This window comes from Arachis stenosperma, chromosome 4 (assembly GCF_014773155.1).
Source record: "Arachis stenosperma cultivar V10309 chromosome 4, arast.V10309.gnm1.PFL2, whole genome shotgun sequence".
Taxonomy (NCBI): domain Eukaryota; kingdom Viridiplantae; phylum Streptophyta; class Magnoliopsida; order Fabales; family Fabaceae; genus Arachis; species Arachis stenosperma.
The window spans coordinates 148,378,451-148,404,259 of NC_080380.1; the positions used below are offsets into that span (position 1 = coordinate 148,378,451).

Consider the following 25,809-nt stretch of genomic DNA (forward strand, 5'->3'; position numbering starts at 1 on the left):
ATAACATTAATTAATTTTCTTATAAAAAAAAGTCACTTACACAAATAAAAAGAAGTTCGATTGAATTTTATCAAAGTTCTAAAAAGATTAGTATAATTTTGTGTCAAAATAAAGAATATGTATAATCTCGCTCTATTTATTTATTTATTTTTAGTTTCTCTTCATTGTGGAAGGGACTTATTATTATTTACTAGCTAGAACCAAGATGATGAGAATTGAGAAATGGTCTTTAATTTAGATATACTACATATGAAAAATAATTGGGAAATTTAATTCTTTTCTAATTTTAAAATAAAAATTTAATTTTTTATACTTTAAAAATAAACAATTTTTTATTTATTTAAATTTTACTAAATAATTAAAAAGGCAAATTAAAACTCCTAACTATACTATTACTAGCTAAGATATATATGAGTGTTGAATGGAGTACTATATATATATATATATATATACACGTAGTTGTAGTAGTTGATATGTTATAAGTGGATGATATTGTTGAAAGATTGATGGAGAAAATAATTTTTTTATACGGTATTTTTCAATTCGATAAGTTAAGGACTAATTTGTCGCGGATCTGAATTATATTTATAAAGTCTATTGCTGATTAATAAGTTGCTGTTCGAATCCTAACACTTATTTAAGCGAATGAGTAAGCTGAGTACTCGACCGACCCGAGTTGGTTTGACGCAAAAAAATAATTATGATGGAGAAGAGGGAGATGGAGACCCTTGGCTGCCCTGTCTTGCTGAAAAGCTGGCCCTCTTCTTTCCAGCCCATCAAACATGCAAGGAAAGCAGCTTTAATTCGAAAGAAACCATACATGACTTTCAAAGAATGGTCAATCAACCAATTTCCTAACATAAACTATCTCATGCAACATATTACATATTCCTACATACACATTCATTCCGAGGGATTTCCAGTTCTTCATTATTTTTGTTTGGAAATAAAAAAAAAAAGAAAGAAAGAGGAAAACATAATTGAGATAGGCTCAACCAATTAATGGAGCAATATTATATATGGATATAAAAAATGACTATGAATGATGAAAAGTGAAAACAAAACAATAATACACATACATGTCTTTGTTGAATGACTTCACAATTAACTTGTATATGTACAAGTAGGTGCATTATTTGGCAAACATAACTTATTTTAAAAGTTTAAGTGGATATAATGGAGTTACATGATCATTATATCTTTAATACATTGTTTTATGAAAGATATTTTTAGGCTTAAAACGTAATTGTATAAAGACCTTTTTTTTAGTTTGTCTTATGTTGAATATTTTTCTTTTGAAGATAATAAAAATTAAACTCAAAATCTTTTAATTATATAGACTTTGATATTATATTATAATTCATATGAAAATAACATTTTCAATTAACCATCTAACTTTATTTAAATATAACTTAATTAGGAATTAGCATAATTAGGATGTGTAGTGGACTAGAGGTAATAAGCAAGTTGCAAATTTGTAGAAGAGAATCTCAATTTGAATGTTGAAAAAGACAACTAGTAAAAAGGGCCTTTCAACATTAATTTCCAAGGGTTTAAAAAAAGTAACTTAGGAACTTATATATATTATACTGGGTTTGTGAAATAAGTTGAGCATGTTATTTTCAAAGATATGAATAGAAAGAGTAGAGTTTTTCCAAGTTTCCTCTTTCTAATGATTTAATTTATATGTTTAGTGTACATAACCAATCAATTATAATTGGAGGTCTATTTTAATTTACTTGCACCAAACATAAACTTATAGAATGATAATACTATTCACGATAACTAAAGTTAGGTTGATTCAGTAGTTAGTTTATTAGTCTGCGCTTAAGTAAGTATTATGGGTTCGAATATCGATTTGTGCATATAGTAATTTATTGGCCAATAATAAATCTTTAAATGAAGTTTAGTATTGCGACAAATTAATCTTTGACATGTGAAATTAAAAGATACCGTAAAAAACCAATGTATATGTGATACATAAGGTGTGAGATGTTGTAACCTAATTTTTCCTATAAAGAAAATGGGTTTGCCAAATAGAGAAAAGAAGATATAATGTGTGATGCGCTTATAAAGGCAGCAAGAAACCAAAAGAGATGAGAGGCGTGACAGTGCATGGATTGGAATCAAAGGGACGCTCTCTCCTTCTATGATGCTGATATCTTTCTACCCTAACATTTCATCCTCAAGATTCATGCAAAATATATACCATGATAGAAATTTACATGTAATTATTTTTATATAAAATTATTAGTTGATAATTATTAAAAAATTTAAAATATTTAATTAAATTATTATTTAATAATTTTTAATTAACAATTTCATATAAAAATAATTATATGTAAGTTTTTATCATATATAATACATATAATAATAGGGGGTTAAAATTCAAATCCATCTAGATGAAATTATTAAAATCAATTAAAATTGTACTTATTTGAATTTGATTGGTTTTCATTTTAAAAAAATTACATGAATAAATCAAATTTTTAGGTCTATTTTTTAAAATTGATCTAATTCAAATTTAAATTATGCAATTTGTATAAAATTTTTATTTTTTATTTAAATTTAATTTTTATTTATAATATGTTTAATTTGTTGTTAACTTTTATCTTATTCATGTACACATTATTATTTTGAAGTATTTTGTGAATGTAAAATAAAATTTATTTATTATTTTTCAATCTAAAATTATTTTTATTTTTAATAATAAAATATAAAAAGTTAAATAAATCGAGCCGCAATAAATTATGTATATATTTTGGATTTAATTAATTTTTTTTAAACCGATCCAAAGTGTACTGTACGATACAAACACCTATAAATTAGTCTGAATTTTAACGCGTATAATTCACATCTTTCTTTTTATATTTTAATATTTTTTGCATAGTTGTCTATTCTGATTGTTTATATAGTATCATTCTTGATAAAAAAAATCTCATAGGTATAAAATTATTCGTGCATGAAAATGATCTCGCACAAAATGTGGATATATATAAATAAAATAAATAACGGGTGTGATAATTTAATTAATTAGATAAAGGGGAAAAAAAAAAGGAGAGGCGAGAATCGCTACTTTGTCAACTAAAATTCTTGATAGCAATCATAAGAGTATATTATTTCATTTATAAGCACAAATCTTATAATATATATATTAAGTGTGAACGAAACCAAGTTAGACGTAATAAGTAGTGTTATTTAAAAATAATAGTCTCACAACCAATCACAATTCACAAGTTTATTGGTATAAAGTTGGCGCTGAAAACAACTCCAGATTAAGAGTTTGTCTTTTTGTGTTTTTCTTCTTCTTCTTCTTCTCCCTTTCCCTTTTCTTTTTTCTATCTCTCCTTTTTTCTATTTTCCATAATGAGGTTCGTCCATGTGTCACTTTAATTAATTTGTTTCAAATTACGGTCTTAGACTTAATGCTTCAATTATATAATATTTTAATTAACCATGAATTCCATCATCAATCCTTACAACAGTGTTATTATAAAATTAATTAAGAACTAAAAAAGTAAATTATATAATTGAATAAATTATTATTTGTAGTTTTAAAAAATTTAATTACTGACAAAATTAATCATAATAAATTAATACTAATTTAATACTTATAAAATGAAAATATGTTTAACAAAACTAATAAGATATTGATTAGTAATTAATTCGATTAATAAAATTCTATTAAAACTTTCTATTAATTCGGTTAATAAAATTCAATTTTTTATTTTAATTTTAAATTTTAAATCTTAAATTTTAAAATTTTAAATTATCCTAAATTTTTTATTTTAAATTTTAAATTATTAAACTTTTAAAAAAGAATAAAGATTAAAGAATAATTTTATCATAAAAAAATTAATTAATATTGACTAACTAAAAATTAATTTTTTATATTTATTTATAATTAACCGCTTTTAAATAAAGATGCGTAAAACGTCTTTTTATAAAGACACTTATGTGTTGCATTATTATTGGACGTATTAATGAATCGGTTATTTTTGAATTTCTTAACAAATTAGAATAAAAAAGATTTTTTTATAACAATAACAATAAACCCAATTGTTAACTGACTAATTTATATAACCCATTGGATCATATTTTTTTGGTTTTTTTTAAATTAGGGATATATTTATCTTTTTATAAAAAATTTAAACATGATTCGGTTTAGATTGTGTAAATCGATTGGATCAAATTGAGTCTAATAATTATAATACGTACAATTATGTTTATTATTGTTGCTATAATAAACCGATTTTATTATAGTTTATTAAAAAATAAATTATTAACCGATTTAATAAAGATGACCAATAATATCATGATACATATAAACATTTAAAAAAAAAGACATTTTTAATGTCTTTATGAAAGTGGTGTCCAAAGAGTATAGAAAGGATAATTAAGGAAAATTTGTAGGAATATTATTGTGGTTGTGTGTATACGTAATAATCATGCATGGGGTGGCTAGCATGACTTTTAGTAATTGGTAACAATATATAGATTCCAAGGGCTATGGTGTGATTTTGATTTTGATTTTTGATTTTAGCATGGTACTAAGGGAAGGGGACCAAGAACAATGATAGCTTTAGCAATGTACATGTTCCCATTAAGAGAAAGTGCGTTAGCTTAGCTATACGCTATGCTGTCTTTTTCCCACTCTTCTTCATTCTTATATGAGTGCCCAACTAAACACAGATAAGTCTCTCTCTCCCTTTCTATTTTTTTTATATATTTTTTTGTATTTTAATATATATTATTGAATTTTTTTTGTTTAATTTGTTTTAATATGTATCGTCATGATGGCATCATCAATACCATCATCATCACCAATTTATGTATCCATATATAAGACAAGAGAATGAGGCCTAATTTAATTTATCATCACATAACACTCTAACTACCATGTATTATTATTTATTAGCCTTGTTTATTTCATTTTATTTTATTTTTTTTTCTTGCTTGCATTGTATAGTACTCAACATTGACTCTAGACTATATTGATCAAACCATGAAAGGAAAAAGGAGAAGGGTTTTGTTTGTTTGCTTTTTTGGATGATGCATTGCCTTTAAACCAAGAGAAGATGTAGTGATAGTAAAAGAGAAAAAAAGAGGGAGAGAGAAAAGGAATCACTACCAGAAATAATATAATACTTTTACCTAACCAACTTGGGTTGGTCGAGTTAGCAGCTCACTCGTCCGCTTAAGCAAATGTCAGGAGTTTGAACCCCGCCTTGTACATACAGCAATCCATTGGCCAGCGGCAGACCCTCAATATATATATATTTTTTGTTTTTAGAAAATTTCTTATGTTGTATTTTTGTTTTTTTTTTTGTTTTAGAAAATTTCTTGTGTTGTAAAAGTAAATGAATATTTTTATTTTGTGTCATTTATTTGTCATATTAATATTATTTTTTATTTTAGAATTTATTATACTTTTAGGATTTAAAGTTTAAAATTTAAGATTTAGAATTTAGGATGTAAGATTTTATTTTAGGTTTAAAATTGAAAAAAAAAATAATAAACTTATTATTAAAGATATAACTATTTATATACTTTTTTCTGTTGGTTTAATTTTTGAAAAAAGTAATTTTATGACATATTATTAAAATATTTATCATCAAAAAATTTATAATTCGATCATTATTAGACTCAAAAAAATTTAGCACAAATCAATTAAGAAAAATAATGGAATATATAAAAATTTAAATAAATTCAAAAAGAGACTATATTACTTTAAAAAATATGTTAAAAATATAATTTTTTATATGTCTCTTCATATTAACTTAAATTTTTTGAAAAATGAATTACATGAGACTTATAATGCTGATGTAGAAATCAATAAAATTTATAAGAATAAAAATATTGATTTACTCTCAAAACACCTAAACATTTTTCTTTTTTGCAGTTAAAAGAATATTACGACATGTTGTGACAAAAATTGCTATCAAAAAAAGTTTTCCAACAACTTCTCAAGTGGAATGTAAATAGGCCATGCCATCTAATATTTATTTTGAAAGTATTTTTGATTATTTAATTTTTAAAGTTTTTATATACTAACTTATAAATATCTTAAATAAAAGAAATTGCTATAAATATTGGTGAAAATTCATGTACAGTCGACTTCACGTAAAGTTGATAGTTAAAAGTCGTTAGATAAAAATTTAGTGAAATCAGTCAAATTATCTAACGACTCTTAGTTATCAACTTTACGTAAAATCAACTGCACTTAAGTTTTTACCATAAATATTCTACGACACGTTCAAATATTTTTTTATTTAAAAAAATGATTTGTTTAGTGTAATGGTGTGTTTGCATGTGCATGTGTTATAATGAGTGGCAATGTCAGGCCATGCATGTGAGAGTGTGGGGGATAACTGTAAGTTTTTGTGAGAACCGAGATGAGAGAAAAAATAAAAGAGAATATTGCATGGCTTATGGGGGTTTATGTTTTTGTCAGATTCGTGTGCACGGTCCACTTTTCAACCTTAGCTTTAATTTATATATATAGGAGTGCCATGTGAATTAATTTAAGGCTATGGTACCATACATTATGCTATATATATAGTACTTCCAATAATCCACTACCAAGCAAGCATGCATTTTGTTTGGTCAACAAGTGCTTCTTCAAAATTGATACTTCTTTTTTGCATGTTAGCATTTGCATTGTCATGTTGTATAGTATCTATAGTGGTATCATTTCATGCATGCATGTTTCAGCAATTATGATGTGATACTACTACTACATGTGGAATATATATTTATAAAGTTGTTGATGAATTTTATTTTATTTTTTTATTTTATTTTTCTCGTGAAAATATGTAAATATAAAATTTATCAACTAATTAAGTTTTGTCTTTTATTTAAGAGATTAATTACCATAATCTATCCCAACCTATATGTATGTAGAAATTGAGAAAATTATTAGGATAAGATATAGAGTGAGGGAAATCTTCTGTTAACTGTTCAGTTATTATTAGTTTTAGATCTTGTAGTCTATCAAAAGCAAAACTTGTTAGAAAATATCTTTCAATAATGTTATTAATAATATATTTGGATATAGACTTAAATGTTTCTTTTTTTTTGTCTTTTTTAAGACCTACTATTTTACTAGTTTGTATTATAGTTATAAAAAGTTTTAGATGTACTTAAAATACTGATATTTTAATAATTTTAACTGTTAATTTTAATTAATATATATTATATATTTTTTATAATTAAAATTAATTATTAAAATTACTGAAATTTTAGCGTTTTAGATATATTTAAAATTTTTTCTATAATTATTGTAAGTTTATAATAATTGAACAGAAAATGTAACCATTACACAATGTTAATATTTTTTTATAGACACATAAAAATATATTGTTGAATTCTTATTATAAGTGTCAAATATATATACAATAAATAATTTTGCATAATTTTTTTTTAAAATATGATTTAGTCTCAATTATAGAATTTTTTATTTTTAATATTAGCGTGGTAATAGTATTTTTTAAAATGTGAATTGTTTGAGTGTTATTCTCAAATATGGAATCGTTTAATTAGAGAAGTAGAAATTAGACCGTCCAATTTATTAAAGGTACAGAAATCAAACCGTCCAAATTATTAGAAGTACAGAAATCGAACCGTCTAATTTATAGAGGTACACAAATCGAACTGTCCAATTTGTGTTAAAAAATTAAAAAATTTGAAGTACAGAAATCAGACCCTCTGATTTGTGTACTTTTTACCATTTTAAAAACATAAAAAATTACAATATTATCACTATTTTTACTTCTATAAAAAAAACACCATCAATTATAAGGCTATTTATTTGTATACGTACAAGACTAAAGAGTGAAAAAAAAAGATAATAAATAAGTTTATGAAAATAAAAAGAAAACATATAAAACAAACAAATAATTGGGAGATACATATGACAATCATGCTCATTCACTGTTAGCCTCTTGGGAACAAGGAAGTTACAAAATACTATCATTGCTACCTACTCTATTCATCCTACTTCCTATATATATATAGCTATGAAAGTGAGAAAAAATAAAATAAAATAAAATAAATATATAGGGCAATGTATGTCTTCAAGAATGCAAATTAGAGACCGTATTGTCATAACCATGCATGCATATACACAATAAATTAAAGAGAAATTAATGACATCTATCTCCCTCCTTAGTCAGTCATAGAAGAAGTAAAGATTCTTCATCTTTTATAGAAAACCATTATTTCCCCCTATATAGTGCTCATCAGCGTAGCTTCTAAGCTCAACAAATAAAAAGTGGAAGGCATCTCCATTTATATTATTTTATAATTAAAACAAATCATTTTCCTTTTAATTAAGCATACATATATAGGAATACAGATCGATATGCTTTAATATTTAGAAAGAATTTTAAATGTTTTTAAAATATTATATTTTAATAATTTTAATTGTTGATCTTAATTATAAAAAAATATATAATATATATTAATTAAAATTAACACATTATTAAAATTATTAAAATATTAATATTTTAAAAATATTTTTTTAATATTTAGTGGAAAGGAATAATATGAATAAAATTTAAATTATTAAAACCCTAAACTCTCTAGCTTTACTTTCCTAGACTATTCTTTTCTTTTCCCTTCCCAAAACAAATGATTTTCTATTAAATTTTAGAGCAATTTTTGAAGAATAATTCTAATGGTTGTTCTTCTAATAGTTGCTTATGTTCTTGTATATGGAGTCAAGTATGGAACTAAACACAATATTATGTTATATTAAATCAATTATTAAAGAAATATGTCTTTTTTTTTGTTTTATAAAAAAGTTAATTTCATGTATTGACAATGTAAGAGTTTTACATGGTCATTTTATCGTATATTGTTATATTAGCAAAAGTAATTAATTTTTAAATTTATTATTAAAATCATTTTGACGCATAAATTTAATTAGATGATCGTCTAAAATTTTTTATACTGTATCTTGGAAAATAAGAATTATTTATCATTTTTAATTTAATTTTGGATGCATGCTGCAAATAATTAACTTTGGTACTATGACATGAGTACAATATTCTGTGCCATTTCTCTTTATCTAATAAATATATATATAAATAAATAGATAGATAGCCTGTGCAGGGTTGTACAGTATCAATACAATACAAACATGCACATCTTTTTTACAATCCTGTGATGGGGACTAGTCTTGTGAAAGAAAGAAATTAAAGAAAGGTAGCTATGTATATATTAGTATGTGGTTTTAATTTTTTGCAAGAACATAATTAGAATTGAAAGAGAGAGAAAGAGAGAGGGGTTTGGTTTTGTGATTTGAATGAAGTATTGGTTTGGTTTTGATCCTATTTTGGTTTTGGGTGATGGAATGTTATACTATACACTACTCATTTCCCAGGGTGAAAAGGGTACCAACTTTTTCTATAAATTCTTCCCTTTTGGTTTTATTACCACTTTGCATTGCATGTATGTCCCCCTTTCAAAGCAAACCCTACACCCTCTTTTATCATCACTACATACAAGAATATTCTTCAATTTATTTTTCCAATAATTCTTTTGGGTTTCTGCTCCAAAAATTTCTCTCCTCTCTTCTTATTAGATAAATAATAATTAATTAATTAATTAAACTCTTTTGTCTTATAAGGTAGGTGTGTCCTTATGGAGGGACCAACTAAACCAAAACAAAATGTCTAATTTAGTGCCAACACTATTATTGCAGTTAATTATAAAATTATATTGGATTTGTTAAATGAGAGCATTAATCTTAGGGTTTACTAATATATATTAGGGTAAAGTATATTTTTTTGTCTCTGAAATTTGACAAAAATTTTAAAAATATCTCTAAGTTTTATTTTGTTTCAATTTCGTCCCAAAATTTTTTGATTTGTATCAAATATTTTCCTGACAACTAATTTTTTTAAAAAAATTTAAGATCGATTCAACAACAATTTCATAAAGATAACCTCTTAATACAAACAAATCAAGTATAATTTTCATGCATTATTGTTAATTAAATTGGTCTTAGAAAATTTAATCGTCAAGAATATATTTGATGCAAATCTAAATCTTTTAGGACAAAATTAAAATAAAATAGAACTTAAGAATATTTTTAAAATTTTTATCAAATTTTAGAGAAAAAAAAGGTATACTTTACCTTATATATATATTATAAGCTTAATCTTCTACCCATCAGAAGATCCATGTTTAATATGCATATATTATATAATATATATTCCTTTATGCTATATGTGCATTTATAGGAAATTAAATTAAAGTTTCAAAGAATATAATAAATTAAAGTAGCATATTTTTCACAAGTCCTAACTTCTTAATTCAACAATAATAGTGACATTATTTAGGGTTTGAACCTAGCTCCTATATTAAATTTACAAGAGATTGTATATTTGATTTGACAAATATTATGATACATAATAAGTGGCATAATAATTGGTTCATCCAAAAATAAATAAAGTTTTAATTTCAATTTGTTTCTCATTTTTTAACCCTTTTTTTTTTCCAAAGTACAGGCATGAACATGATTAAATTAACTAATAATAAGAAACTTTTATTGATAGGAAGAACTAACCATGCATGACAAATTAAAGTTGGTTTAATGCAACTTGTATGTGTGTGTTTATTATTTACAAATTAAATTTGAAGAAGAAGAATATGTTATTACCCTATTGTCTGATGGCAAATGGCAAATAAATATAACATAAAGTCAAATCCAAGTTGCTTAGACAGTTATAGATATAAAGCAAAAATTCCTTTTATCACTTTGCACGCATTACAATTATTTAGTGTAGCATATGCTGCCACAACACTCTGCTCTCTAACTAGGAATTGTTCAGTATATCCATCACTGCATTGCAGGCCACGCTTGCCTAATTTCTATTTGATTAAAGCACAACACAATTATATAATATAAAATAAAAATTTAATTTTAATGCACTAAACAGTATAAAACGTTTTATATAATCATATAACGTAAAAATTTAGGTGCAGTCGACTTTACATGAAGTTGATACCTGAGAGTCGTTAGATGATTTAACTGATTTGACTAAATTTTCATCTAACGGCTCTCAGATATCAACTTCAAGTCGACTTCACCTGTGTTTTCACGGTCATATAATCATAATCGGTTTTTTTTATGATTATTCATACAGTTAATATAAAAACTAGAAAATAATTATTTTTATTAATATGATATTATATGACTAAATGTACATGTAAAATAATTTTATACTGATAATGTATCAAATTAAATTTATAAAATAATATAATAATATATTCATTCATATAGGAATTTATAAATATTTGCAGGATCAACATGTATTAACATGTTACTATATTTTATTATTCTTAAATAATTAATCAAGTGATGATGATCAGAGAAACCCTTAATTTGCATGTCACCGAACCCTAAATATTCCACTCTTTCGTATATTTAATTATTTTAGTCTTCTTCTTGGCTGCTTCAACTTCATCATTTCCAACCCTATAGAGTAACAACATTTTCTTTCTTTCTTTCTTTCTTTCTTTCTTTCTTTTTTCATGTTATTTTATTATATTGTTTTTCCTTTTCTTTTTTGCATAGTTTGTTGACTAAGAGGTGTACTTTTTCCCCTTTCTTTGTAACAATAATTATTCACGTTGATAATCTTTTGCTGACAAAAAGTGCTTGTAATAAGTCTCAAATTAACTAGGAGAGATCCCCTTTATTACAATCCCCTTTTTGCATACTTTTCAACCTCTTTATTAAGGGATAATGTGATTAGGAAATAGTAAAAGAAAAAAAATATATAATAATAATAATAATAATAATAATAATAATAATAATAATAATAATAATAATAATATAAAATTGATTAAGGTCAAGAGATATAAACTGCATAGTGTAAATAACTATTAGTGAGAAAAAATGAATTATTATACATTTTCATAATTATAAAATTCAAACTTTAAATATATAAAATCATCACTTTATAATTTTATCAAGGAAATATTCTGAATGTATAAATTATTGGCATCTCTTTTTTTTTTTAAACCAAGGACCCATCTCCAAAACTTGAAGAAATAATAATAATAATAATAATAATAATAATAATAATAATAATAATAATAATAATAATAATAAACAAGGACATATTCACGAATTAATCTAACTCTCAAGTTAAAATGTTTGAAGTTGCTATTATTAACTTCTTATTTTAGTTTATGGTTTTATAGTACATATATTATTGTAGTAAAAAGTTTATGTAATATATTAATTAATCTATTACCTAGACTTATTGTTTGAGATTTGTTTAATCATTCCAAGTTCATTCAAATAAGTTAATTCATAAATTGATCATTTATATTAAAATTATCTCACTACTGCCTCATTTATAGATATTGTACAGAAGTATATATGCTTGAATTTTAAATTAAAATATATGTAATTACTCAAGTCCATCTTAATGATAGTTGCTCAAACTTCACTGCACCCCAAAAGAAAAAGAGAGTCTAATCAAAGCAAGTAGCAAAAGATACAAAAAGTTTGAGCTCATGGCAAGATTCAAGTCTTCTACAAAAAATAGTAACTTGTATTTATTAGGCCAACTCACCAAAATAATCTATTAATTTATGTCATATTTTTCGTTAGTTATCAAAATCAATACTTCTCCCTTCTAAATCAATGAGGTGTATATTTAAAAATTCAAAATAATTCAAATTCTATGGATATTAATTTCCAAAAATAATGGATAAGGTTGTGTTATCACTTGATGATGATTAATTATGACACAAACAAATTCCTAACTAATAATTAAGGGACATTTTATTTCCCAAGTTAAACATATATGTCACAAGACAATTATAGCAAATATTGTGACAAATAATCTAATCATATAATATTTGATCATCAAAATAAAGCAAATAATCCTAATCATGAAAGAAGAGAAAAGAGACACCAAAGTTTAGAAGGTAAACAAATTGCCAAAAAGGGGTTTTTCTTCTTTGGGTTTCATAAAAATAACGCTTTTTTGGGTCCAGTTGAAAATAACCTTTTGCTTCAACTTTCAAAGCAGCCCAAAATAGGTGCTATTTACAAAAAAAAAAACCCAAAAAGAATTGTGAGAGAGCTAGCAGATGTAAATTCACAGAAGACCGGAGAAGAACAACTCATCAGATGGTACCTCCTCTTTGTGATTGGATCACTCTCAACATTGATGAATCTATGAATGAGTTCACCAAAAAGACTGGCTGCGGGGGTTTATTAAGAAATGGATAGAGAGATTTTGGTTCAATATAGGTAGTTGCACTGCCTTTAAAGCAGAGTTGTGGGGAATAGATTAGGATCTCAAATTGACTTGGACTATGAAATTGAAGAAAGTTAGAGTGAAGTGTGACTTAAAAGTTGTCATAGAGAATATCAACAGTCCCAAAAATATAAAAAATCACCTAAATGTGTTGATTAGAAACATTCACAATTAGAAGAACAGGGAATGGAACATTCTTATGTGTTGATTAGAAACATTCACAATTGGAAGAATAGGGAATGGAACATTCTTTTTGTAAATATTTACAAAAAAGGCAATAGATATGCTGATTGTCTGACGCGTAAAAATTTAGAATTAGATATTGGATTCTACTTTTAGGATACTCCTCCAAATGAGGTAGTAGCTTTTTTTGTCTGATGATGAACAAGAGGTAGCTTTGCCCCGTTTAGTTTGTAACGGGCTCTCTTCTTTTGGGTTTCTTTACCCCGTTTCTAAACCAAAAAAAAGTCTTAACTAAAAATTTAGAAAAAAAAAGTCACCATATTATGCAATTCAAAAACATTATTTGTATATTAAAATCAGTTATTATATATTTATATACAAATATATATATATTATTTAATTCATTTTCAATGTGTATTTTATATTTTAAAATATATTTTATATAAATAATTAATTTTAATGACTAATTTTAGTATACATCTAACATAGTTAAAAACAATTACATAAATTTAATAGGTTAAATTTTAATCACATCATTAACAGTGTAATTTTAATCAAATTGGTTTCGTTGGTGACACAAATGAGAACACTAATTCTAATTAGTGAGGAGTTGTTTTAACCAAAGCACACACACTCCATGGACAAATATCCAACCACTCCATAATACATATATCAACATATATATCAACTCCACTTCAATCAAAGATTTAATTACATATCCTCTCCTATATTCTTGTGTGTGTGTATATAACAGAAAGAAGAAATCTGCTTCAACAACAAAATCCTTCTCTCGAACTCAAATCATCACTACAACACATACAACTTTCTGTGTAAATTAAAATGGCCAATGGTTTTTGCATCTTTTTCTTCCTGTTCACAATATTTTCAGTTGCTTACTCCGCAAGAAATCTAGATGAAATTAATCCCCAACCCCAACAACCCGTAGGCAATCTACCAGGACCTGGAGTTGCTACCATTCCTTCAGTCACAACAGGACCAGTTCCCACCACACCCCAAATAACTCCAGTCGTAGCCGCAACCCCAGCCACAGCCACCGCCACTGCCACTGCCACTGGTCCTGCAACCGGAGATTCAGGTGTTGAAGATGCCAATGCGGGCACAGGCATTGAAGTTACCAATGCAGGCCCACCAGTGGCTAGTCCGGCTAACGAGGGAACTCCGGCCGAACTTCCACAACCACAAGCCCAAGTCCCGGCCATCCCTGAAGCAACACCACAATCAAAAGAGCCGTCACTTTCTTTCTTCATGCATGACATCCTTGGAGGATCACAACCATCAGCCAGAGTAGTGGCCGGAATCATCGCGAGCACCGATGTAACCGGCCTACCATTCTCAAAAGCCAACAACAATATCTTCCCAATAAGTGGAGGAATCCCACTAGTTAACCCCAAACTCAATGGAATCATCACCAATAACAATTTGCCACTCCTTGTAGGCCTAAGTGGTGGACAAGCCTCCCCTGTGTTCAAAAATAGTGGTACCGGCAACACGGTTACAGGAAGCAGTACCCAGCCGTTTATCACGGCTGGGAACCTCCCGGCTGGGTTGACGGTCCAAAAACTCATGTTTGGCTCTGTGACTGTGATTGATGACCAATTAACAGAAGGGCCAGAGCTAGGTTCTGCTGTGATTGGAAAGGGACAAGGATTCTACTTGGCTAGTTCATTGGATGGTTCAAGCAAAACAATTGTGCTTACAATTTTGATGCATGGTGAAAGTGAGAATCACAACAATGGAATTGAGGATACTATAAGTTTCTTTGGGATTCATAGGACTGCATCAACAGAATCTGAGGTAGCAGTGATTGGTGGAACTGGTAAGTATGAGAATGCTAAAGGGTATGCTACTGTGGAAACACTTCTCAAGGAGGATCAGCATACCACAGATGGGGTTGATACCATACTCAATTTCAATGTCTATCTTTCTGAGTAGTGAATTGTAGATTGACTTTCATATTTCTACTTTCAATGTGTGTGCGTGTGTGGCTAAAATTGTCACAATCATAGTCAATGTTTGACTAAGATTGATCCATCATTGCTAAAGAAACCTTTGTCATTCTTATACTACATGTGTGAAAATTATTACTATGTTATTATTATGTCTAGTTTCATGGAAATTGCAAAATTAAAAATGACAATATAAAATTAAGTACTTTTGAACACAATTTTGTATGATTTCCTTTTGCAATAGGTGTGATCTTTGTAAGAAACATCCATTAAGAAAAACGTGAACATAAGCTTCATTATACTAGATTTGGTGAAAGTACAGTACATACCTCTTGTAGAGATGTCTTTAACTCCAACCAAGTCAACAACTCTGCTTTCACTGCTCAATTAGTTTCATGGGCCATAACAGAAATAATTTTGAGAAATTATATTTCTATCATTTTTTTGGCACACCATTAAGTGATATTTTTCTATGGTATAAAGGATAAAATTTTATTTTATTTTTTAATTTATTAATCACTTTTAATACCAAAAGTGAAAGATATATATAAAAATTGGTGTATATAAATATTCTTCAATATCTTTTGTATTCATCATTAGAGACTGTTGACTTATTTTCTTCTATTATGATTAGGTTAGGTATGTATGTTATGTGGATTCGACATTCCATCTATGAGAATTTGCAAACTAATACAATATAAATTTATTTTGAACTAATTTCTTGAAAGAGTATACTATGTTTCAATTATATATCATATTTTGAAAATATTTTAGCTAAAAAAACTTTTATAGAATAAATGAAATGTACAATAATATTTAAGTAATAATCTAATAATAATCTCTTAAAATTAAACTCAATATCCTGACATCTCAGCACTATCTTTGTGCTTTACAAAAGTCAATTATGTATTGAGTTTAGTGTAGGGGATAAAATTGGCTTTTTTGGAGTAAGGAGCTAGTGGCTCCTCAGTATGGGCAGAAATGAACCAAACAGGTTAACTTTAATTAAAGAATGAGACTAAATCACTAAATGCCTAATTGATGAGCTTGGGCTAGCTCATGAATTGCTTAGTCTCAATGAGATAAAATTCATGGAATAGCTATCTTTCAAACTTAGTAAGCTGAAATTACTCATACAAGAATATAGCAACAATAATAAAAATAATAAGCATAATAAGATAAGAGTAATAATAAATGTGCATTTGGCATTCCTATGATGGGCAGGCAATTTCGCAATCAGCATTTGCTATAATTCCAATTCTAAATTTCATTTCATTTGTATGAAGCTTTAATGTAATTACAAATGTGTACCTATCCAATGGCAAGTTACAATATCTCAGCAAGTTGGTTGAAGTTAAACAGAGGCCTTAATTCTGGCAATGAATTTCAAATGTGGCATTTGTAACAAGTTTGGTGGTGTCTTTCCAAATTACTATAACCAGTAACACCAAAGGAACCCCACAATTGCGAGCCTGACATAAACTTCTCAGTTGGAGTTATGATGAAGCAATGGGATATGTACAACAATGTCGTCCAGGAAACTCGTAGAATCCATGGCAGAAGTTGTTGGACAAAAAAGGATCCAGATGGATCTTACAACTTCTGTGCATAAAGCTTTAAAAATCTGCAACAAAAGAAGAAAGAGAAAAGATGGGGAAGACTCTAATAGTCTTATTGGGAGCCTCAATCGACAAGAAATGACCAAAGGTGTCGCACTGCAAGAGCACTCGCAATTGCTTACCTCATTCTCCTCTCCAATCTATCAACTCGTTCCGAGGTGCATACAGTGCAGTAGCTCGCTCTTCTGCCTCAGTATCATTAACTATACCTCGGCATTTTGGGAAACCACAGTAACAAGAAAGCCGCTCATCAATTGAGAAAAATCTGTCACATGAAACAAATACAGTCAGAACAATATTAAACAATGAAGTATAATATATTTGAAAACTGCAATTTTGCACAGAGCTAAAACCAATACAAAAGTCAGTTGTATGGTTGTTTTTAGTGTGCATATCATAATTCTTTTGAAGAAGAGAGAAACCTATAATCATATGTAAGCTCTTCCCATTGTTTAATGTCCCTCTTTGCAAATATTATAATATGCTCATCCCCATTAGCATTAATAACTCGCGAATAGCAATTCGGCTGCACAGAAACAGAAACTATATAGGTGAGCAATAAATTGAAGATCTGACACTTTTGTTCTTCATCCAACATGCAGGTACAAAAACCGAATCAAACTTAAGAGAGAAAGGACGCACTGCACAAGAATGATTAATTAAATGAGCGATGCTTCCTGCTCTAGTGGCATCAATGACTCGTTCATCATTAATCCGGAACATGTATGTTCCAGCACCCTGTGCAAGGGAAAGAGACAAAGTGAGAACATCCTGCACAAGCATATTCCAGAAGATAAAATATAGTAACTAGATTTATTCATAACAGATGCTGCAATAGTTGTATCATTCTTGTCCATGTTGGCAATTAATGAGCTGAAATTTGAAAATATTCCTTTTTTTTGTGTTAGTGTAAGGGGAAGATAAAAACAAAGAACAATGTAATATCACTAAATGATTGAAGCTGATTCAATGGACATCTAATTCTCAAACAAATTAGTTGCCAGACAACAATGTCACCTTTAATGCAAGCAGATATAATTATTCAGAAAAACTTACCACCAAAGAATTGTATATGAAGCGCTCTCTCCGGTCAGCTATGGGAGGCCTAACAAGTTCACCAGTGTATTCAATCACCTGGAGAGAGGAAATTATTACAATCACCCCTTCAAGATTAATTTCTCTAATATAAAGTAGGGCCATTTAAATGAGAATGTTATCTTTACCATGTCTCCACCTTTATATGGATGCTTTGCAAATATGCCAAATCCGTGAATTCTTGATTTCCCTAAAATTTTGGTAGACACAGAATATCGAATATGTTATAATGAGACAGGACAGCTTCATTGCTGTGAAAGTAGATTACGATGCTTTAGGCCAAAAAAAGGCAACAAATACATATATAACATTTCTGATCATATAAAGCAGAGAATGATTCCTACCAAATGCTAGCCGTTTGCGAAAAGTTTTCCTCATGTACTTGTACTTCTCTGAAATAGAAAGTATGTCGCCCGAATCATCACCCAAAGAGGTCCTCAGCCTATGTACTTGGGGGCAGACTCCTCTGCCAGAAGGTTCTAGTTCATTAGACAACCCATGCTGGCAGTACCCACCTATTAGGTATGGTTGGTTCTCAACAAACAAACGTTTTGACGATGCAGCTGCAAGAACTTCAGGTTCTTTCCGTCCTCTCCGGCCAAAATAATCATATGGTTCTGCCCAAGAAGAATTAAAACAGACGTTTTAGTCAATCCCATTATCAATTAATTATTTATACTGAAGAATTCATACAAAGCAACATGAGAACCCATATCAAGAGAATAGGAATCCATCTCCTGTAGCCAATAGAAGAGCTAACATACAGAGATAAAGGGCATCCCAGTGCACATAGCATCCCGTGTTAACACGGGATCTCGGAAAGAGCTGTAGCCAAACACCCATAGAGAGATAAAACATCCAGTAAAACCTTTTACAGCTTTACCTTTCCTAGTTTTGGGACCCTTTTATCAAGGCTCCACTATGTGCTTCAATAAAAATAAAAAGGACTGGTAAATATTTTACCACTTCGAGCACAACCAGATGGGTTGGGTGGTGGTTCATAGTCAGAACATGGACCCGCAGCTCGAACAATACGTTCATTGGCAACAGAATGCTCATTAGATGGCTGCCTATGTTTCTTGCAAAAAGAAAGCAGTCGAATGCACTGCTCTTCATCATCATCAACAGAAAGTAGATAGAGCCTGTCCTCATTCTCAAGCTATAAATAATAAAAATTAAAAATAAATAAATGAATAAAGAAATCAAACTTTTAGTTAATTATTGTATCAAAGCCAACACCACACTGTCAAACAGAGTAATCAATAGAACATGGTATATTGAATAAGAACAAAGGAGAAATACCTCAACACAAAGACCAGCAGCACGAGCACAAAGTGGATGATATGCTACTCGGCAAGAATTGTTTGAACACTGCAGAATTGATATGTGAAATAGAGAAAAATACAATTAAGTCTCGCATAGAGTCTTTCAAAAAAAAGAAAGAAAAAAAATCATGCACATGATTGTGCATTTGACCACTAACTGGTTGTTCTTTATGGTTCAGTTAGTGCCTTAATGGAGATTAAGTGCTCTACTGCTCCAACTAGAAAATGCTTACTTAAAGTACTCTTCTATTAAAAGCTCAAAAGCCAAACTACTTACTTGGATGCAAGCACCATAAGATACACCACATATGCTACATAACAACTTCCAGCGGTCCTGTTCAGATTAAAACATCTCAGGATTAATAGGAAAGTAAATAAAAAAAAGTTGTGCACGAACTGAATAAAGACTCTGGTAAAAACATTATCACCATGAAATAAATGACACAAGCAATCAGATCGAGATTATAAAAGAAAAAGATAAATACTGGAAATTCTGATCTAACCAAAAACTTATAAACTCAAAAAAAAATCCTTGAAAATAATAAAATTTAGTCATAGAGGCCTACCTTACTGATTCTGTTCAAACCATCAATAGGTTCCATCTTTTTTACATCAGCTAAGCAAGTCTCTGACAAATTTTATAAACTCTTAGCAAATATAAGCAAGCTATTGAGTGAAATAAAGAAAATTTAAGTCATACACAAACAAACCAGGTATCCACATAGCACAAGCCAAATGTGCCCATCGGCCATCTGTTGTAGGCTTCATTGCCCCTCCTATAAGAAACTCAATTATAAATACTAAATGTTGTGTAAGTCAATATTTAATACAGCATAATTTGTACAGAACTCATCATACCTATTAGTGGACATAAGCAACAAGGTGGTGGAGGATCACCCGATCGACATAAGTTGCACAACCATAGCACTCCATTAACAGATTCCAGTTCTCCATAGCATCTAGCATGTACCTATGAAAAATATAATTCATGGCTCACAATGATAATACCAATAAATGGATAAACCACTAGAGCTTTAATGATTCACTAGGAAGTAAAAGACAGATGTTAACCTCAATATTCATATATAATCTGCATAATCAAGAGAAAGAGTTGCATAAAAAATTTTGGGGGTCATACCATCATCCTGCATTTGTCACACTGCAGAAACAGATTGGTCTCGTATTCCTTACAACATAAATAATTCCCATTAGCAAGCAGGACATAAAACCAAATAATAAATAAACAAGCAACAAAGTAACATGTTTTATTTCCTTGAATGAACTGGGTCACAAAAGAAAGGATAAATAAAAAGGGAAAACGTTAAATAGAATGCTTTGGAGGATTAAAGATATGTGTGTGTGTGTGTGTGAGAGAGAGAGAGAGAGAGAGAGGGTATACCTCATCCATGTGGCAGACATTGCACTTATCAAGATCAAACCAATTAATATGAACCGGCCTATAACCAACAGGTAGGTCATTATATCTTCTGGAACCTAACTTCAAACTTGATTTCTTTGAAGAAACTTTGGATTTGGATAATCCCTGGAATTGACAAGACTTCGGTCAGTGAAAATTAAGCATCGGGTGCATAGGTTGAAACATGGGTATGATAGACAAAACAATTGGCTAACTCAAGTTGACATGTGAAAGAGAGAAAGAGACTGATTAAATAGAGATCAAAGAAATGATTATAATACAGCCAATAATAAGCTAAAGATAATGTACAGTAAGAGAAGTAGAACAAGTGAGTAGACTGACAATCCCTACAAGTGTCAGCTTCTCAGTAAAACAAGTAAGCTTTAACATGAGGTAGGTTCATTCAACCAGCTACATGGATCAATCAACACAAATATACCATTAAGTAATGGAACTCTTTTTAGGTTATAGGTCTCCTATAGGGTATAGCTCAAAATTTTCCAGTCCATTTCATTAATTTCAAAAGTATTGACTTTATGTTCGAGGTCAAAAGAAAAAATCGAATGAAATAGAATACCTGTATTAGTTTAGCTACTTCAGGATTGGAGAAACCAAACATATCAGTCCCAGATTCATATCCGCTTTCTACCCTATCTTCCGCAACAGAAGCTTCAGAACCATCCTTTTCTAATTTATTTATCCTTTGGTATATTTGGTTCCAGCAAGCTGATGGTGTATGATTGTTGAACTGTACCAGACATTTGATGTTATATTAACAAAAGTAATAAGCAAAATAGGTCCCTCTCTACTCTTTTTTACATGGAAAAATACGAGTTGAATAGTAAGGTCAAGACAACTAAGGAATTCAACAATGATCAAATAAACACAATTTCCTGTCATAAAAAAAATGGTATGCCGCCATAGATCACAGTATTTTGTCAACCAAAACGGGAAATTTAAAAAGAATTAAAGAGGACATAAAAGTTTTTTCTTATATAAAACAAGTGGAAGATCATCAAATATTAGTAGAAAAATGTATCCAGGAGCAAACTCATTCCTTAGAGTAGAAGCCAACCTGCTCACCACCATCAACTGTCACTCTAAATAGAGGTCGTTCTTTGGACTCTGGATCTCTCAGGACCTCCATTTTATAAGCAGCAGATACTTTAGCATCTAAACAATCGAAGGGAGAAAATAAGGGGCATTAAACAACAGAATGAAAACTACTATATTAACATGAAAAAGAAAAAGTTTACATCATCTTTGACAAACATAAGAATATGTCATACAAAGAGCCCAAATAACCATAAATAGATAAGTAAATGTTTCACCAGTGACTGAAGTAAACTTCCTCACTGCAGTGTACCCTTCAGGCCAGATGGATTTTCCATCACAGAAAGATGAAGAATCTTCAACTACTTTCCCTGAAAAAGATGAGTTTTAAACTCCATTTGAGTACAATGCTCTTTGATAACTTGAATCTCATATATGTGATGCTCTCTGCTGACATATAATTACATAATATGCATGCTGTAAATCTATACAGAAGTATCATTCAGCCATTATATTTATTTTTAGGGGGAAAAATCAGGTTCTGTTGAAAATGCCATAGACTTGAGCCATATTGATCCATGTATTCAAAGCTATTAAAGAATTTACATTTAATCCACTCTGATTGTAAAACTTTATGCAATTAGATATCAGTAGGCAAGAAAGTACACATTATAGCATTTGTTCCCCTGTAAAAGCAAAAGATATTAATGGTTGATTGATCATGTAAAATATTCTATGAAAAATAACCAAAGCCTTTTGTTTGGACACTATTACTTGTCAAGTTTAATACAACTACTTGCTGCAGATACATAAGGGAAATATAACTGCAGATATTGACAAATTACCAAGGCTTATAATTTGTAGGTCTCCTACTTCCAAGGGAAATTTAATGTTTTCCAGTGCTATGGAAGGCTCTTTGTCACTCAAAGAATCTTCTCCTGAACCTGTACACTGTCCATCCTCTCCAGTTACATTTTTACAGTCATCAGCTGTACATCCTTTTTGCAACGCTAGCATCTCTGAGGGAAGTTTCTGTTCATTTAAATACCTGTTATGTCAAATTGAAAAACCACAAATCTGAGCTACCATGTGAACACTACTCAATTTTGAATGCCAAAGCAGAGTACGTAAGGAACTAAGGACCAAAGATAAACATTAAGAATTCAGAACTGCAAAAAATGCTAACTGGTCATAACTTTGACCATTAAAATTGAAACAGCATTTGTTCCCTCTTTTTGATATTATAGTTGCCAAAAGTGAGACCTGATGAACTTAAAAGGGCGAAATGGTTAACATTACCTCTTTGCCTCTTCCATACTGTCAAAGAAACTGGTTTTGTTGCACTTTGTGTATAGCTCAGTAAGAAGTCCACTTAGGAACGATTTCACCTGCTGCAGTCTAACCCTGAAAAATAGGAAAAGGTAGAATGAGTCTAGAGTGAAAAGGCAAAAGTCTTACACTGAACACAAAGAACAACTTTTTCCCATTAATTTTAACATAATACTAAACCTTGCAAAGTCATGGGTGCCAAAAAACTGGACAGGAACTGAGTTTCCTCCCAATGTATTCAAACCCTTGCACTTGCGTGCAAGTGATTCATCCAGAACAACAGCTGGCCACATTGCATGGCCTACAAAACAAACAAAATAATACCATACAAAGTCGTTATAAAAATACCATCATCGACTAGTAACAGATAATGCAAGAACTAAACAAACAACATGGATTAGACACCACGTGACCTCCCTAGAATACAGTTTGAGGAAAGAAGTGAATACAAGATAAAAAAAAAAAAAAAAGTAATTTTAGCAAACCTGTTAGCTTAGCCCATACGATGTCTCCAGGTTCAAATTGTTGACAATCATTCAAACTTGCAGCCATCGCAAGCATCTCTTCAACATCACAATCAGAGACATTACTGTCACGAACTTTGCCATAACTCAAATTCAAGCGCTTCATCTCCTCGCGGGAGATATGAAATTTCACATTTTCATTTGAAAGAATTAAATTTTCTTCCTCGCCATCATCATATTTTACCTGCATAAATTTTATTTATATAGATCTCTCAAATAAGAAATCGTCCGGTATTACCAAACACAGAAATCAGAGACTTGCATAGTTTTTCAGTTAAGGTAAGTAATAATTAAGATAAGTGAGGCCTTACATGGTGTATCTTAGTTTCGATATCATAACCTTTGACATGGCCAGCGTACCATTTTATATCCATTGGCCAAAACACCTGCATAAAACAATCACCTCCGTTGTCAGTAATCTGCAATAAAATAGCATGAACAAACTCGGTGTTACAAACACAAAACTTGTAACCGAAGAAAAGTACAGAATATTGCCTTGCATCGCAATCCAATGAACGCCTCAGGGTCAGCATTATCAAAACTCAACCTGCATCAAGTGCAATTAACATTCACTTAAGATTCCAAGAATGGTTCCTTCCCTTCTAACATGCAGATATCATAAACCCTTAACAACAAAATACACATAGCCTTAGAGCCTCTTTTGCAGCATATTATTTCGATAAACTTATCATCACATTTGAAACCTAAATTAAGCTATAATCCAAACACACTAAATGCCGGAGCTCAAAACTTCCAACTTGCCTATATATTTAACCAGCAAAGTTCAGCTCCGTGGATTTTTTTTTTTTTTCGAAAACACCCCACAAAAATAACATAGTGGATACATGCTCAACACGAATTCCCCAATTTCAATAACTGGCATTTTAGCTGAAGTAGCAAGAAACAGAAAAAAAAAAAAAGGAAATTTTACCCAACCCATCTCTTCACTGTACGAGATTCAGATACCAACTTCTCCACTGAAACGCCGCCACCACCACCACCACCACCATCGTTATTACTAATGCGGCATTCTCTCAATCTAGGCCCGTCGTCAAGAACTCCCAACGCGCCCAAATCTACTCCCAATTTCTCCAGCTCGGTTGTCCCAATCTTCCTCTTCTTCGAAGTCACCCTTTCCGCCTGGTCCTTCCCAGCCCGACCCGATAGTGAATTGTAAAACGACGTAGTAGTCGAACCGGAGCCACCCCTCTTTCGCCGCCGAGAGTAAACAAAAATTAGCGGTGGCTTATCATCATTGCTGTCAACATCATTCGGCGGAACAACAACAACAGAACTATCAGTAGAAACATTCTCAGCATCATCATCACCGTTGTTGTTGCAGTTCGTCGTTTTGGCGCTAACGTCGTCGTTTTGGTGAAAATGCGGTGTGAGCTTGCGAGCCTTAACTTTCTTGGACATGACGTTGGAGGAGCCACTGCAGGGTGACGTGGCAGAGTAGAGATGATCCAATGGAAGGTACCTTATGGTTGCGCCTCTTGTTGTATGAACGTCGATGGTTCCGTTATCTTCTTCTGCTGCTGCTATTGCTCTAGCTGTAGTTGCCGCTGTTGCGGTTGTGACAATGGTTTCTTCGCAATCTTCGGGTTCTGCTGATTCACGTGGTTGTGGAAGGAATGCCATTGCAGAAAGAGAGAGAATTGGATAGAGAGAATGAAACAACTGAAAAAAGGGGAATTTTTGGGAATGTTAGGGTTTTGGAGGGAGAAAGAAAGAGGGGCGTTATTGGATTTGGCCACAAACAAAATGTGTGTTTTCCCGCCGTGTGAAGAATGGGAGAAGAGAAAAACTCTCTCTCCCTCTCTCTCTCTCTCTTTTCTCTCTCACACTATCTCTCTCTCACTCTAGTCAAGTGATGAAGCTGCTCTGTTTCTTTCCTTTTCTTAATTCTTATGTTGAGCTGAAGCTGTCAGCATACAAAGAATAAATTATTAATTGGATAGAAATTCAGATGCAGTTGACTTCTTGAAGTTGATAGTTAAGAGCTTTAGAT

General features: G+C 30.1%; 2 protein-coding genes across 4 annotated transcripts; one reads left to right on the top strand and one right to left on the bottom strand.

The window, feature by feature from the left end:
* Positions 1–14,309: 14,309 nt before the first annotated feature.
* Positions 14,310–15,553, top strand: LOC130974148 (dirigent protein 9). The gene has a single exon (XM_057898901.1). It carries the CDS (start codon positions 14,310–14,312, stop codon positions 15,420–15,422), a length of 1,113 nt encoding a protein of 370 aa, XP_057754884.1. The 3' UTR covers positions 15,423–15,553.
* A 26-nt stretch (positions 15,554–15,579) lies between these two features.
* Positions 15,580–25,663, bottom strand: LOC130974147 (histone-lysine N-methyltransferase ATX2-like). 3 transcript variants are annotated; one of them, XR_009084433.1, is made up of 26 exons: positions 24,730–25,663; positions 24,294–24,345; positions 24,110–24,184; positions 23,760–23,982; positions 23,455–23,575; positions 23,245–23,349; positions 22,791–22,993; positions 22,224–22,316; positions 21,968–22,065; positions 21,470–21,640; positions 20,875–21,018; positions 20,614–20,661; positions 20,334–20,445; positions 20,186–20,251; positions 20,042–20,103; positions 19,753–19,809; positions 19,453–19,521; positions 19,114–19,309; positions 18,495–18,767; positions 18,279–18,340; positions 18,112–18,189; positions 17,698–17,793; positions 17,478–17,581; positions 17,178–17,320; positions 16,748–17,060; positions 15,580–15,815 (listed from the first exon to the last, which is right to left on the bottom strand). XR_009084433.1 is itself a non-coding variant. In XM_057898900.1 (25 exons), the coding sequence occupies exons 1-24, from the start codon at positions 25,437–25,439 to the stop codon at positions 17,179–17,181; spliced, it is 3,360 nt and encodes a 1,119-aa protein (XP_057754883.1). In that variant the 5' UTR covers positions 25,440–25,663; the 3' UTR covers positions 16,345–17,060; position 17,178. The 3 variants fall into 3 exon arrangements, 1 of the variants encoding a protein (XP_057754883.1); XR_009084434.1 differs by having other exon boundaries at positions 15,786–15,806; XM_057898900.1 differs by lacking the exon at positions 15,580–15,815 and having other exon boundaries at positions 16,345–17,060.
* Between the last annotated feature and the right edge of the window lie 146 nt (positions 25,664–25,809).